Here is a 15,967-nt window from a genome sequence, read left to right as displayed (position 1 = left end):
TTTTCAACATCTTCTTTACTTCTTCGTGTACTATTATCCAAAATTTCTTAATTTCCTCACACCTCCACCACATATGTATTGCTGTTCCTATTTCTCCACCACATCTCCAACAGAGGTTGGATTTCAATTTGTATATCTTTGCCAACTTAACTGGTGTTAAGTACCACCTATAGAACATCTTTACAAAGTTTTCTTTGATTGTATTGTTACCGGAAAAATCTGAGGGCTCCCTTGGACAAAAAGTAAAGACACCAACCAGAGTAAATTGGAGCAAATCAGCAGCCTGTAGGCTTGGCCTTTATTGTACTGTTGCAGCAGGGTGTTCCCCTCACTCGCAGGAGAGAGGAAAGACCCAGAAAAATGGTGTGCGAGACCTTATAAAAACTTTTGAAATTCCCCTCCTCTAGGTCAAGCCCACCCCCAGAAACATCATGCATACATTACAGAAAGGAGGGGTTGAGGGAGGAGTTGTGATGGTAACCTGAGTGTCCTGTCACCTGGCTGGTTCCCTTCTCCCCTTCCACATGAGTCATTTCCTGAAGACAAAAGGTAGTCGCAGTTTCCTGCCCCCTGAGGGAAATCTGATCATGCTGAATCCACTCCCATATGCAAGTTCTTTGTGATTTTTGATTGTCTTCTGTCTGGGACCATCAGGGTTGGAATAGCAACTGGGCAGGCCTCCTGTGGATATGCTGCTATGCTCAAGGGATTATGGTGGCCTGTATCAAACCTTCCCCATTTTGTAGTCCTTCCTTCATGGAGTAAAATAAAAGTGGAACAGTGCAAATCTGATGTATGGTTGATTTTCTATGAATTTATAACAGAAGTGTAGCGTATGTAGTGTGTGAGTGTGAGTGTGTGTGAAGTCTGTACAAACTGAATGATTGGGGGGGGGGTGTTTCCTGCTACAGTATATGAGGCAGTAAATCGAATATCCTCTCGCCAGAGTTTCTAGCTGAGCCTCCCTTTAAACAGCCTTCCCCCTCTCTCAAAGCAGTAACCAAAAAAAACATGAAATATCCAACTAAATCTGTGACATAGAGAAAATAACAGTTCTCACTTCCAGGCCTCAAAGGAAGAACCCCCCCCCCCAACCCCATTTCTAGATCAAATCAATCAAAAAAGACAAACTTAATATAAAAACATATACTTCTCTTCCTTTTCCAAGTAGTGGTGGCCAATAAAAGTTAGTCCATCTTTCTATATAATCCACAATATACATCCAATACTAGACATGCATGTCCAAATCCATATAGAATCTTCTTTAATATTTTGTAATCCAAATTCCAACTTTTTTGGCTTAATGTATAAGTCCCAAATATGCTGGAATGTTCAGTTCTTTCTTGGCAGGTAATATTGCTTAAACCCCCTGGTCTTCAGTAGCCACTGGTGTTAATTCCAAGGCTTTTCCAGGCTCTCCTTCTTTCTTTAGGGATTTCTCCCTCAATGTGGTAGAGAGTTCTCCTGCTTAGCCCCTTTTCTGCCTACATGTTCCAGGGTCTGGACTTAGTGCCACAGCCTTTTCCTCCCAGCCTTTTTACTTCTTACTCTGCCAAAACTGTCATTCTGTCAAATTCTTTCCAGCTGTCAGTTTGTATCCTTTTATCCAAAAGTCAACTTGACACAATTGTTTCTAATATATTCCAAAAGAAGGAAACAGTTCCCAAAGTTTAAGTCAAATTGTTGCTAAATCTCCATGGCTGTAAATGTCTCTTTGTCTCCCATTCACAAAACAGTCCCTTGCAGAGCCTGCCCGCAGAAATCGGAAGCTGACTTCCTTTTTGGCTTCCATTTCGCCAAATCAGTCAATTTAATCCTAATTGTCTTTTTTAAAGCTTTATTTGGCTTTTACCTCTAATTGGAAGATCCGCTGCTTCTGGTGGACTCAAGCCCCTTCCCTTTCCCCCGGGGAATTCAGGGGGGCGAGTTTTCATGCTTCGCTGGACCGCTAGGACCCCCACTCCTCCGTGGGAGGGGGGGTTTAGGGGTGCGCCGAGCCCTGGTGATCACCCCCAAGGCTCTATTTGCCTGAACCGTGTCATCCCTTAAGCGGACGACACAGAGCTCACCGCCATTAGCCTCTGCATTGAACTGGAAGTCTCCAACAGTAGTGGAATTCTGAGGGACTGCACCACCATATTCTGGTCTGGCTTGCTGTCTGTCACAGCAGCATTTGCTTGACATTGGTATAGCCCTCCATCTCATATTAGTAGGGTCATGGCTAGAGATTTGCTATGTCTAATGCAGTGCAGTGCTTTTTTCTAAAAAAAGAAATGTTTAGGGGCACTCTCATTTTCCTACTCATATTGAAATACTGCCCCTCAGTGAGGCCAAACTTAGATTCACAAAATGTTTAGGGCTATGCGCCCCCCCCCCAAAAAAAAACCACTGATGCCGTGGGTTTCATAGTTTCTCAGCTACTATGTTTGAACATTATCAAGTGCAACAACATCGAACTCTTATTTCTTTTCAGACATCAGTTTCTCCTCTGCAGACTGCTATGGAAGTACAAGAGCTTTGCTCCTGAAATGGTAACAATAACTTTGCCTACAAAAACAAAGGTGAGGATGCTTTCAAATGAGATCTGTGCTGTGCTGGGAGATCTGCACTGGGAGACTAGACATCTGAATTCAGTGTTGCCAGATTATTAAACTACTCATTGATGAGGAAGAAATGGTTAGATTGGAACTGGTGTACACATAACTGCATTCTTAAACTTTGCATATCACGTTGCTTAATATTAAATTAATAATGAAGGTGAAGCCAATGATGTCATGTGATGGTTGTAATTTCTACCAGACAATAATAGCTGTAAAAAATCCTTCATGAGTTACTTTTGAAGTACAGTGGTACCATGGTTCTCAAACTTAATCTGTTGTGGAAGTCCATTCCAAAACCAAGGTACGCTTTCTGATAGAAAGTAATGCAAAACGAATTAATCCATTGCAGACGTTTTAAAAGAAAAACCTAAAACAGCAATTTAACATGAATTTTACTATCTACGACCATTGATCCATAAAATGAAAGCAATAATCAATTATTAATCAATAATAATCAAATAATCAATAATCAATAATCAAGCAATAATCAACTATAAAATAAATAAGACAGTATTGTAGATGATAACAATTAAAATTATTATTTTTTCTTACCTGCAATGATGATAGTCATTGTTTGGATGGGAGGCTTTTATCCATTTCTGCAGTCGCACAATCAATCAGCTGAGCTGGGTTCCACACAGTCACAAAAACAAATTAACAGCCATCTGACAGTATTTTACAGCCATTGCTGCACACATGAGAAAGCCTTCTTGCATCTGATCTGCAAAAAAACAGTTAAGAAAGCTGCTTTTTGTAGATGGCTGGAAGAGGGACAGCTACCTTTCTCAATGCTTGTCTTTGGCTGCCTGTGCCTGTTCCCAGCAGGAACCAGAGAGCATGGCTGAACTGAGCAGGATTAGCACCCAGTCATAAGCTAAGTGAGCCCAAGTTTAATCCTATTGCTTTGCAACACCAGCTGATGGATAGGTGGGCATGGTTTTGGGGAAATTACCTGTCAAACCAAAATGGACCCACAGACTGGAGATTCTTTACTGCTGTTTTAAGATCCTTGACGAAATAATGCCAGCTCCAAATATGGTAAGGGTGTACCCATATAGCTTAGCCAAATCAAAGCAGAAATTAAATTGAGCAGCCAGCTGCCGTCTTAACTGACATTTATTACTCTTGTACTGAGTTCTCCTCTGCCAATAAACTTTGTTGAGGTTTGCTGATAAACCCCCCCCACAATGAACACTTGAAGAGGGCAAGCTCACAAATATCTTCAACCAGACCAGTATCTTTTAATGCAGCCCTGTAATCTGCCTTTTTGTCATCACAGCCGAATATGACATTGTCTGTGATGGGCAAAACAACTATTGGGAAGCTGGAAGTCAGGTCCCTGGAGAAGCAGGATGCCACACTGGTGGGCTTAATACCCGTACTGGGCTGCTCCTACTAAGCCTGAAGCACAGAGTTGATCTTGCCAATGGATCGGCTGAGCTACCTTTTTCATTCTGCTGTGTCTTTTTAAAGCAGACTGCCAGATTTGTCAGCCTGCTCTGTAATGAAGGAAGAAACTTGCTTTCCTCCACAGCAAACATGAAAACAAAGTTGCTGGGTAAGGAGTGAGCTACATGTCCTTTCACCACCAACTAGCTCACTCATCTGCATGGAATTCCTAGTTTTTTATGGTACCAGGCTAATTGTTGAGTACAAGGCTGGTATAGAACATCCCATTCAATGGCAGCCTCCTCCACTGTAGGTAAATAGAACATTGGACTTAGTATGCAAAGTTCCTCTTCCACACTGGATGGATGATAGCTTACCTGCCCTGGAGGGGTGATTCTCATTGCTGGGAAGAGTTGGGGGGTGGTTGTATGCTCTTAGTTCTATTTGGGTTTTGATATCACCGATATCAATTTTCCCCCAATGTCTGCTGTTTTTGCTATTAAGGGTTGCAGTCCCTCTTCTATCAAGGACAGTTTGAGCATTCATGGTTCAATTTGTTATGTTATGTCCCAAAAGTGGAGAGGCTCTCTTCCACACATGATGGCAGTAAAAAGTTTGATTTGCGTAGCCTGTTGGAGTAAGTGCAGAGTCAACCCATTTGAGGATACCCTCCATTTGCCACAGAAAAGGAACTTAATCTCAACAAAACCAACCTTCTTCTTTTTCTTCCCCTGCCAGATGTCATTTAGGACTTTTTCAATTGACAACATAAAACTGCAAATTCATGGAACACCATCTGCATCCCAGCTAACTTTAAAATACATGGAGTATCCCCAATCTCTGAAGAGGGTTTGTTGCTGGGGATAGTTTGAATGCAGTTATTGGGTTACAACTGTGCAGGCTAATTTTATTTACTTTATTGACAACTAGTTACTGTCAATGATGGCATGAGAATCTCTGTCCACTCACAGATATGGAAAGGGTTTTCTGATGGTAGTGCTGAATAACTTTATTATATTTTCATATTTGAAAAAGTTTAGAGTAGCTTAAAGGTAAAGGGACCACTGACCATTAGGTCCAGTCGTGGCCAACTCTGGGGTTGCGGCGCTCATCTCGTTTTATTGGCCGAGGGAGCCGGCGTACAGCTTCCGGGTCACGTGGCCAGCATGACTAAGCCGCTTCTGGCGAACCAGAGCAGCGCACGGAAACGTCGTTTACCTTCCCGCCAGAGCAGTACCTATTTATCTACTTGCACTTTGACGTGCTTTCAACCTACTAGGTTGGCAGGAGCAGGGACCGAGCAACGGGAGCTCACCCCGTCACGGGGATTCAAACCGCCGACCTTCTGATCGGCAAGTCCTAGGCTCTGTGGTTTAACCCACAGCGCCACCCGCGTCCCATATTTAGAGTAGCTTACATGATGCTTTTAGTAGACTCCTGTTCTGATTATTATTGGATTCACACCTGCTATAGCAACAGATGCTCTCTGGTCATTTATTTTTTCAATTACATTATAAATGGAATGCAATATGTAAAGCTCACACATTTATTATTATTATAATTCTAATTAGGAAGAGGCAGACTTTAAGGAGGAGTGTAAACCTTTTATTGAATATTTAAAGCTCACCAATCTTGAAATATTCTTTGGTTTTCTTCTTCCATCTGAACATTACAATTACACAGACTTGTAAAGAAAATTAATCACTTAAGGCACAACTTTAGAAAAGATTTGGAAGATTATATGATAGCTGAAATTGGGATTAGGGTGGGGCCACCAGGTGGTGCGTTGGAAGATGGCCGACAATAACATATCTCTGACCCATCCGAGGTAATTAAGAGGCTGCTATGGGAAGTATGCAGTCTTCCTACCCCCCCCCCCCCAAGGAGATGGGGGGGGCTGCCTTGCCAGCGGTGTCCACAATGCACCCCCTGATCCAAGAGATGGGGGTGCCGGTCACTTGGCATGAGCCCTCGATGAAGTCAGATCTTCCTGACGTCGATTCCAATCAGCGCGTGCTGGTTAGCTTCAGCTCGGAATTATAATTGGAAACATACGATTGGAATGAAGCTGAAGCACATACATCAAGTAACGCTCGAGAGATAAGACTGCTGATTAATGGATCTCTGTGACCGGGAGTGACGGACGGATAAGTAAATCTTCTGATGAATCACCATTAAGAGACTGTATGTTTGGAATGAAGGGGGGGGGTGGAGGAAAAAACCCTTTTACTTTGCACGATGTGATATTAATAACCCTCCAGCCCAGATAGAAACAAGATCGTTGCGTTTTACTAATCACAAGCAGGAATTCAAGAACTGTGTGGGATGGATTATAGCTGGAGAGAGGATTGGTGAACGGTGAGAACGGAGGAAAATTCTATGACGCAGTTAAAAAATGGCGTCTCGCCAAGACAGGCTTGCCGGAGAAAGAAGGACAGGGGGAGGAGAATCAGGACCATTGGAATGATAAGGAATGTTGGAATGCAATCTTGACCTGACAGAGCCTCCTGATATACTTGGCAAGTCTGAGAAAAGTAAAGGACAGACCGAAGATTAATTATTTTATGGAAGCGTTGAACAGCGGCTGTCCCTGAGCGATATGATCTTTGGAGAGTACAAAACCCACACAGAGGATGCCTGTTTTCAATCTGCTTGTGAAAATTATCAGAGATCGTAAAGAAAGGAATATACGATAACAACAAGAAGATGAAGAAAGTAATAAAGGACTATCTGGATTGAACTGGATAGAACTGTTTAATTAAAGCAGCAATATAAGTGATGTTTGGACTCGTTCAGAGCTTTGGACTCATTCGGAGCTTGATGTATGGGTACCCCCAACAAAATTTAAAATTCGGCTGTATAATTTGGAACTAATGTGATTTGGATAATGTGATGTGATTGGCCTCTTAATATATATTTTTTTTAAAAAAAAAAGAAATTTGGATTAGGGTTGACAGTGGCATAATCTAGAAATGTAGCCGTGAGTCGTTTAATTTTGGCATTTTGTTTTCTCCATAGGAAAGGAATACAAAGTTGATTCCGCCTGTATGCAGCTCCAATGCAGAAAGCTTAGCTGAGAGTGAAAAGCATAAATTCTTTTCGTTGGGACAGCTGCAGACCTTTCCCCAGCTTCTGCAGAACATTCAATATTTAGAGGTAGGTTTGTGAATAGCACTTGACTAATATAATGCAGGGGTCAAATAGACCCCAAATGAAACACAGCTTTAAAACAATTAAGAATGTATGACAATGATTCTAATTTAATGTAAAAATGTGAATGTGAAGATTATTGTAGCCTTCTGTTAAACAACCATCATGGCCTTTCTCCTAATTTCTAGCCATATGGTCTTTGCTTACTCATGCAATTTTTTCCATAACTTAACCTGGAAGCATGGATTCTAAACAAAAAGGAATGGTTAAAGGTGAATGTTACATCAGTGCAACCGTTAAGTGAGATACTGTGGTAATAATATTTTGCTTGAACCACTGCTACTGCAGAAGTGCAACAATTCATTCACCTGCCAAGAAAAAAAACCCCACTTACAATGAGGGCTTAACTAAACTGGTTTGAGTGAAATATTCAGAGTGGAAAAGAGGCACTATGTGTGCACAATAGGTGAGAGATTTGAAACATGGCAAAAAGCATAATGTAACAAAACCTACAGAATATGAAATTGCACATATATGGGGGGAAATATTGTTGGAAAAATGCCCGGGAAGGCCGCCACCTTCCCAAGACACCGAGGCATCTCTCCGGTGGTCACCCTCTGGCTGTAAATCTTCCTCAGTCCAGAGAGACCGGTAATAAGCGAGGCCTCCCTCCTAAGAGGAGCACACTCGTCTTCTGGCATCTCATTGCAGAAGAAAGAGACAATCAGTAGCTATAAACTACTTTATTCATTGTCTATACACAGAGCTTCCATGAGCAGTGTCTGCTCTCCCTGAGCACACTTCACTCAGAAGCAAAAGTAACTTCTTACAGTACTGAGACCAAGCTGAGACTTCCTGTCTCATGCTCTCAGACACTCGCATCATGTCAACAACCATTGTGCTGCTCTCTGTGCAGCTGGTGTGATAAAAATCCTAACAAATATGTGTATTTAATGCCACATTGGAGCTATTTACTAAAAGTGTAGGATAGCTAGCTACATGATGGATTTTTAATTAGACGTGACTAGACTTGATCCTTTTGTGTGAGTGGCACTTATGAACTATATTTATACTAAGATTTACGAAGCACTTACACAGATTAAGAACAAGACAGTTCCTGCCCACAGACTTGCAATCTAAAAGACGTAATGCAAAAAGAAAACAAGGAAACGCTGATGCCAGTTTTTGAGAGCACTAGCTTGATCAGAAACAGTCCAGGGAGCAAAATGGAACTTGTACATCAGCCAAGCCAATGGTGAAGGCCCTATTGCTTGATCCATCTCTTTGTTCACTACAGCCAGATGTAGGATGGCTACTATTAGGTGAGCTGGGTGGGCAGCAGCTGTGATAGGGTAGTGCCAATGAATAGCCATATGTTCTGCTTGCTCAGGGTGCAGCAACCATGTTAATTAAGCAACTTCTGTGAGGCAAGGTTCCTTTTGGCTATGCAAAACACTTAGGGACATGAGGACCTGTATGCTGTTGGCAGCAAGGGTATGGACAGGCAAAGAAGAGCAAGTGGGTTGAAGAACCATGGGTTGGGGTGTGGTGGGAAGGCTCTAAATTTCCCATTGACTTGAACCAACCTGTTCAATTCTGGTTATGTGAGATCTCTAGTATATGTGTTCTAAGAAGCAATGGCTTTTCTATAAGCTGAATATATATATATATATATATATATATATATATATATATATATATAAAATACTGCTGATTAAATGAGGCATTCTGTTAAAAGCAAAATCTTTGACTGTTTGCAAGTTGGTGGTAGTTTTCAGTTTACAGAGACAGCTGCTTAGAGGAGGTTCAGGGCTCCTGAGTGCAGGAAAACAAGGAGTGTTGGCTCTACTGTGGAGTTTTTGTGTTCCCTTCTGTATAATAAAATTTATTAATTTTCATTTACCATTATCCAATAAGAGCCGCATTATTAGAATACCAAATTACAATACATTTAAAATGCCAATTATTCAAATACCAAATTAAACAATTTTGAGTGACTTCCCAGTGTTGAATTTCAAGGTACTCCGATCTTATTTCTTTCTGCTTCCTTGATCTTGATTAATCCAATTACAACAATTCTGATCTTAATCCTTAATTTAATAGCCACTGGTTTATTGACTTTCATTCATAAGTACTTATTTTATAAATTTTACTTCTGCAAGAGGAGTCTACATCCTGTGAATTTTCTGTGTGAGATATTTATTTCCCTTTACACTTGATCTTAGCCAAAAGGCCGAGAAGCGCCTTTGGCAGATCCAGAATTTCACCACTCTCTACTCCAGCTGGAATCTGATCAGCCAATGCCAAGTGACACCACTCCCAAGGGAAATGGGACACATAGAAAGCCAGAGACAGATTTAATTGTCTTTGACGAAGACCCCCCGGTGGTCCCAGCAATTCAGAAAACACAGTCGATGCCGGGAAATTGGGGAAATGCTGCAAATCAACCCCGAGAACAACAACACCGTGCATTTCCTAAGAACGGTTGCATCATTTCCGAACCAGTGGGAGAGCTGATAACAATTTCCCCATCACAATGAAGCCAAGCCCAGTTATGGAACGGGCAGCCTTAACTTCATCTCATGGAACATAGCGGGTTGGGCCAACAAACTAGGGGACGAGCCATTTTGTGAATATATAATGGGGTTTGACATAATAATGCTGCAGGAAACTTGGGCAACTGACAACATAGTTTTCGACGGTTACGACGCCTATGAAATCAAGGCCTCTAAACCGCTCGGAAGGGGATGACCGGGGGGGGGGGGGGGCTAGTAACTCTGGTTTCCACTCAATTGGCGTCACAAGTTACTGAGTGCTCAGTTTTCGAGCAGCTGGCACTGGGGATCACTTTGCATCTGGAATCCAAGAGTATCATTCTTGTTTCAGCTTCTATCCCACCATATACAGTGCAAACACAGATCGAGAGCACGTGGCGTAAATTCCATAGTTTCCTTTATTCCCTACAAATTAGGCACCCTGGATCGCCTTTTTACCTAATGGGAGATATGAATGCCAGAATAGGCTCAAATGATGATAGCCTGGAAATAAAATTCCCAAGATTAAGAGATCTAAAGGAAAATAGCACCCTCTTTCTAAACCCACCCCCTTGTAGACATTCGAAAGATTGCCAAATCAACTATGCTGGATTCTGCCTGGCTTTTTTACAAATAAGTCTTGACCTCATCATTGCTAATGGGGCATTCCCCGGGGACAGAGAAGGCGAGTACACATTCGTAAATACAAATGGAGCCAGCACAGTAGACTACTGCCTCACTAACAGAGAGGCCTTCAAATCAATTAAAAAATTCACCATAGCTATCTACGCTCTATTACGCTTTTTCTTTACAGAGGGGGCTATGCATGTTCCATCTGCCTTAAAAGTTTATAGTGCAAAAGTGGTTGCAACTATGGCCTATGCGGTCCCTTTATGGGGCGCTTTTGTAAACCTCATGCCTCTGGTGACATTGCAAAATCTTTTTCTCAGACGCCTTTTGAAACTACCCTCCTGTGTAAGCAACTCGACTATTCGCTTAGAACTTAAGACCCCCTCCTTAGAGATCCTGATGTGGAGACATGCCTTTAATTACTGGCTGTCCCTTTGGCATAAATTGCCCAATTACCATCTTATCCAGTGCCTTTGGAGAGATGAATTTACCAGCCCATGGGCAACAAAAATCCATTCCAAACTATTGTCTTATGGAATCTCTCCTTCCGATATACTAAATTTAGATCTAATTACAGCAAAAAAGGTCATCAAACAAAGATTGGAGGAGGTTGATTTGCAACAAAATCTTACTACAGGTGGAGGTACATGTTCCCCAATAAATCAGGGCATTACATTTATGTCCCAGATACCTCAATATCTGTCTACCTTATCGGTTGCGTCGCATAGATTCGCTTTTGTTAGAGCCAGATTTAATGTGTTCCCCTCAAACGTGCTGAGCAATAGATTTTCTAATGGTAAAACCTCTGTTTTATGCGCATGTGACAACAAATTAATAGAATCCCTTTATCATATCTTGTTTAATTGTCCTCTATATTTTGTTCCCCAATCAAGGATTCTGAGTTCAATCATTTTGGAAACTGTTGCTAAACCACCCGAATTACATCTTGCCTATCTACTCCAGGACATTGACTCTTATAGAACATTACAGGTTGCCAGATTCCTGAATTCAGTTCTTTCATATAAAAGACTTCATGGAATGCTGCATGACTATTAAAAATCTAGTAAACTTTATCCACCATCCTTATATTCAAGGCCACAATATGGTATATCTAGAGATGGTACGTAACATGAAGGAGATTATGCGTTGAAATATTTTAGTTGATATTTTAGAATGTAAAATGCTATTTTATTTATTGATTGGTTTTACCTTGTGGGCTTATAGCCGAATAAAGTATCTGATTCTGATTCACCATAGATAATAGGACTGAAAGCGACCACCTACCTCTAATCATCTCCACTACTGGCCAAAATTCAATTCAGCTCTCTCACATAGAACATGAGGTCATAGATAAAGCAAATTATCCAGCATTGCGTAGGAGAAAATGGACACCTGAGATTGCAGTTGAGAATAGATTGAATTCACAAACTGCAATTAAGTTAAGATCAATTATAATAAACAATCTATCAATAGACTCCTCCCTGACGGCTTACGAAAATCTCATTGAGTCCTTGCAGGATGTGGTTTCGGTTAACATAAACTCAGCTGGCAAGCCACGCACTGCAAAAGGGCGTGGTTGGTTTGACCAAGAGTGCCGCACAAAGAAGGAAGCCTTAAGGAACGCTTATTTGGCCTATAGAAACGCTGGATTAAACTACTTACCTCCAGCTTATTTCAAAATCAAAAAAGAGTATAAAGCCCTTTTGGCCTCAAAAAAAAGGCAGTCTGAACAAAATTCCTGGTCCCTGCTATTGAATGCCTCACTAAACAATGAAACTAAACTCTTTTGACAACTGGTCTCCGACTCAATGAAAAATAGTTCCTCAGCCCCCAGCTGTGTCATTCCAGCTCAGGTTTGGGAGAATCACTTCAGAAATATATTTATGGAAAATCCAAACCTCCCTTCCAGCTTCCAGGATGATGACAGGGCAGAATTGTCACTGCTCCCTAATTGGAGGCCGGTTACTGTGGAGGAAGTCCATACCTTAATTGGGAATCTGAAGAGTGGAAAGGCTCCGGGGAAAGACTTTATCCCAGCAGAGTTGATTACATCAAACCAGCACTGGTGGGCTCCGCTTCTGGCAGCACTCTTTAGGGTAATAAATAACTTGGGTAAGGTACCATATAGCTGGAAACATGCTATAGTAGTTCCAATCTTTTAAGAGAGGCCACCCAAATGTACCTTCCAATTATAGGCCAATTAGCCTGCTCTCAATAATTGGGAAGCTGTGTGCCCATTTCCTCAGTAGCAAACTGACAACTTTTCTAAATGAACATAATATACTATCTGAAGCCCAGACAGCTTTTCGTGAGAACCATTCAACAACAGACCACTGTCTAATGCTGTCCTTCCTAGCCGAGAAGTATACCAGGCCTCTACAGGGTAAACTCTTCATGGCCTTTATGGATCTGAAATCAGCATTTGACTCCATCCCCAGATCCCAGCTATGGTCCAAATTAAGTCTGATTTTGCAGGACAAATGACTTCTCTTTCTCATAAAAGCCCTGTACAATGGAACCAAACTGCAGGTCCGATGTGGTCGACAGGGACAGCTATCGAACAGCATCGAGATGACTAGGGGAGTGAGACAGGAAGAACCCCGACCAAACCTAAGAGGAGGCGTGTAGTGGTGATAGGGGATTCCCTACTGAGGGGAACAGAAGCAGTGATCTGTGGGCCTGCCAAGATGTCTCGGGAAGTGTGCTGTCTCCCCGGGGCTAAGATCCAAGATGTAACTGAACGACTACCAGGAATCATAAAACCCACTGACAAATACCCCTTCCTCTTGGTTCATGTGGGAACCAATGACACTGCAAGCAATAGCCTCCAGAATATCAAAAGAGACTATGAGGCTCTGGGCAGGAAATTGAAGCAATTAAATGCACAAATCGTCATCTCATCTGTCCTCCCAGTTGAACGACGTGGCCCAGGGAGAGAGGGGAAAATAGTGGAAGTAAACAGCTGGCTTCGCAAATGGTGTAAACAGGAACGGCTTGGATTCTTAGATCACGGACTGCAGTTTCTTGAAGATGGACTTCTGGCAAGCGATGGGCTGCACCTCACAACGGTTGGGAGGAATGTTTTTGCCAAAAAACTCAGAAACCTCATCAGGAGGGCTTTAAACTGACTAATGTGGGGGAGGGAGACAGTGCTCCTGAAGGTAGGAGTCTATCAATTGATGAAGATGATCATCCAAATGTCATAGACCAAATGGAGCAAACAGCAAGCAGACCTAGTGGTGGGAGGAAAAAATCCTTAAATAAGAGACACGGGGGAATGACTAATGGACTTCAATGTCTGTACACTAATGCACAAAGCATGGGAAATAAACAAGATGAGCTTGAGCTCTTGGTACAGCAAACTAAATATGACATAATAGGCATCACTGAAACCTGGTGGGATAAGTCCCACGATTGGAATGTAAAAATGGAGGGATACAATCTATTTCAGAGGAACAGACCAGACAAGAAAGGAGGAGGAGTGGCGTTATATGTCAGGGATGTGTATACCTGTGAAGAGATCCAAGATTTAGAACCTCAAAGCCAAAGTGAGAGCATTTGGGTCAAAATTAAGGGAGAGAAGAATAACAGTGACCTCATTGTGGGAGTTTACTATAGATCCCCAAGCCAAACGGAGGACATAGATGATGCCTTCCTGGAACAGATGGCCAAGCATGCAAAAGGAAGGGAGATAGTAGTAATGGGGGACTTCAATTACCCGGATATTTGTTGGATGTCAAACTCAGCCAAGAGCATAAGGTCAAACAGATTCCTCACTGGCCTTGCAGACAACTTCATTGTCCAGAAAGTGGGAGAAGCAACAAGAGGAACAGCCATTTTAGATCTGGTCCTAACCAATGTTGATGACCTGGTTAATGGGTAGAAGTGGAAGGATCATTAGGCGCAAGTGATCATGCTCTTCTGAAGTTTACTATACAACGGAAAGGAGCAGCCAAGCATACTAGGACTCAATTTCTTGACTTTAAGAAAGCCGACTTCATAAAACTTAGGGAAGTGCTGGGTGAGATCCCATGGACAGTAATACTAAATGGAAAGGGAGTTCATGATGGCTGGGAGTTTGTTAAGAGGGAGATAGTAAAAGCACAACTTCAGGCAATACCAATGAGACGGAAACATGGAAGGTGCCTAAAGAAGCCAGGGTGGCTATCTAAAGAACTTTTAACTGAGTTAAGATTAAAAAAGGATGTGTAAAAAAAATGAAAAAGGGGCGAAACCACCAAAGAGGAATTCAAAGAAATAGCCAGCACGTGTAGACACAAAGTCAGAAAAGCTAAAGCACAGAATGAACTCAGGCTTGCTAGAGAGGTTAAAAGCAACAAAAAAGGCTTTTATGGGTATGTTCGTAGCAAAAGGAAGAACAAAGAAACAGTGGGGTCACTCAGAGGAGAAGATGGTGAAATGCAAACAGGGGACACAGAAAGGGCTGAACTCTTCAATGCCTTCTTTGCCTCAGTCTTCTCCGATAAAGAAAACAATGCCCGACCTGAAGAATTTGGAGCAAATGATTCAGTAGAGAAAACACAGCCCAGAATAACTAAGGAGATAGTACAAGAATACTTGGCTAGTTTAGATGTATTCAAGTCTCCAGGGCCAGATGAACTGCATCCAAGAGTATTAAAAGAACTGGCAGATGTGATCTCAGAACCACTGGCAATCATCTTTGAGAATTCCTGGAGAACAGGCGAAGTCCCAGCAGACTGGAGGAGGGCAAATGTTGTCCCTATTTTCAAAAAGGGGAAAAGAGAGGACCCAAATAATTACCGCCCAGTCAGTCTGACATCAATACCAGGGAAGATTCTGGAGCAGATCATCAAGCAAACAATCTGTGAGCACCTAGAAAGGAATGCTGTGATCACCAATAGTCAGCATGGATTTCTGAAAAATAAGTCGTGTCAGACTAACCTGATCTCGTTTTTTGACAGAATTACAAGCCTGGTAGATGAAGGGAACGCAGTGGATATAGCCTACCTTGATTTCAGCAAGGCATTTGACAAGGTGCCCCATGATATTCTTGTAAAGAAGCTGGTAAAATGCGGTCTTGACTATGCTACCACTCAGTGGATTTGTAACTGGCTGACTGACCGGACCCAAAGGGTGCTCATCAATGGTTCCTCTTCATCCTGGAGAAGAGTGACTAGTGGGGTGCCACAGGGTTCTGTCTTGGGCCCGGTCTTATTCAACATCTTTATCAACGACTTGGATGATGGACTCAAGGGCATCCTGATCAAATTTGCAGATGACACCAAACTGGGAGGGGTGGCTAACACCCCAGAGGACAGGATCACACTTCAAAATGACCTTGACAGATTAGAGAACTGGGCCAAAACAAACAAGATGAATTTTAACAGGGAGAAATGTAAAGTATTGCACTTGGGCAAAAAAAATGAGAGGCACAAATACAAGATGGGTGACACCTGGCTTGAGAGCAGTACATGTGAAAAGGATCTAGGGGTCTTGGTTGACCACAAACTTGACATGAGCCAACAGTGTGACGCGGCAGCTAAAAAAGCCAATGCAATTCTGGGCTGCATCAATAGGAGTATAGCATCTAGATCAAGGGAAGTTATAGTGCCACTGTATTCTGCTCTGGTCAGACCTCACCTGGAGTACTGTGTCCAGTTCTGGGCACCACAGTTCAAGAAG

The 15,967-nt window shown here is 42.2% G+C and overlaps 1 protein-coding gene across 1 annotated transcript in view; it reads left to right on the top strand.

Moving 5' to 3' along the window:
• Positions 1-3,885: 3,885 nt before the first annotated feature.
• Positions 3,886-15,967, top strand: part of LOC310668759 (centromere protein I-like) — a gene marked incomplete at both ends in the record, with an annotated part of 31,916 nt that continues 19,834 nt past the window's right edge. Inside the window, 3 exons of the mRNA XM_083422092.1 lie at positions 3,886-3,978; positions 4,728-4,838; positions 7,008-7,145. Of these exons, the coding sequence (XP_083278218.1) occupies positions 3,886-3,978; positions 4,728-4,838; positions 7,008-7,145 (342 nt within the window). The remainder of the gene's footprint in view (positions 3,979-4,727; positions 4,839-7,007; positions 7,146-15,967) is intronic.

This window comes from Podarcis tiliguerta (assembly GCF_965153285.1).
Source record: "Podarcis tiliguerta genome assembly, chromosome: W".
NCBI lineage: Eukaryota > Metazoa > Chordata > Lepidosauria > Squamata > Lacertidae > Podarcis > Podarcis tiliguerta.
The sequence above is the reverse complement of the archived record's forward strand: the minus strand, read 5'-3'. Positions and strand labels throughout refer to the sequence as shown.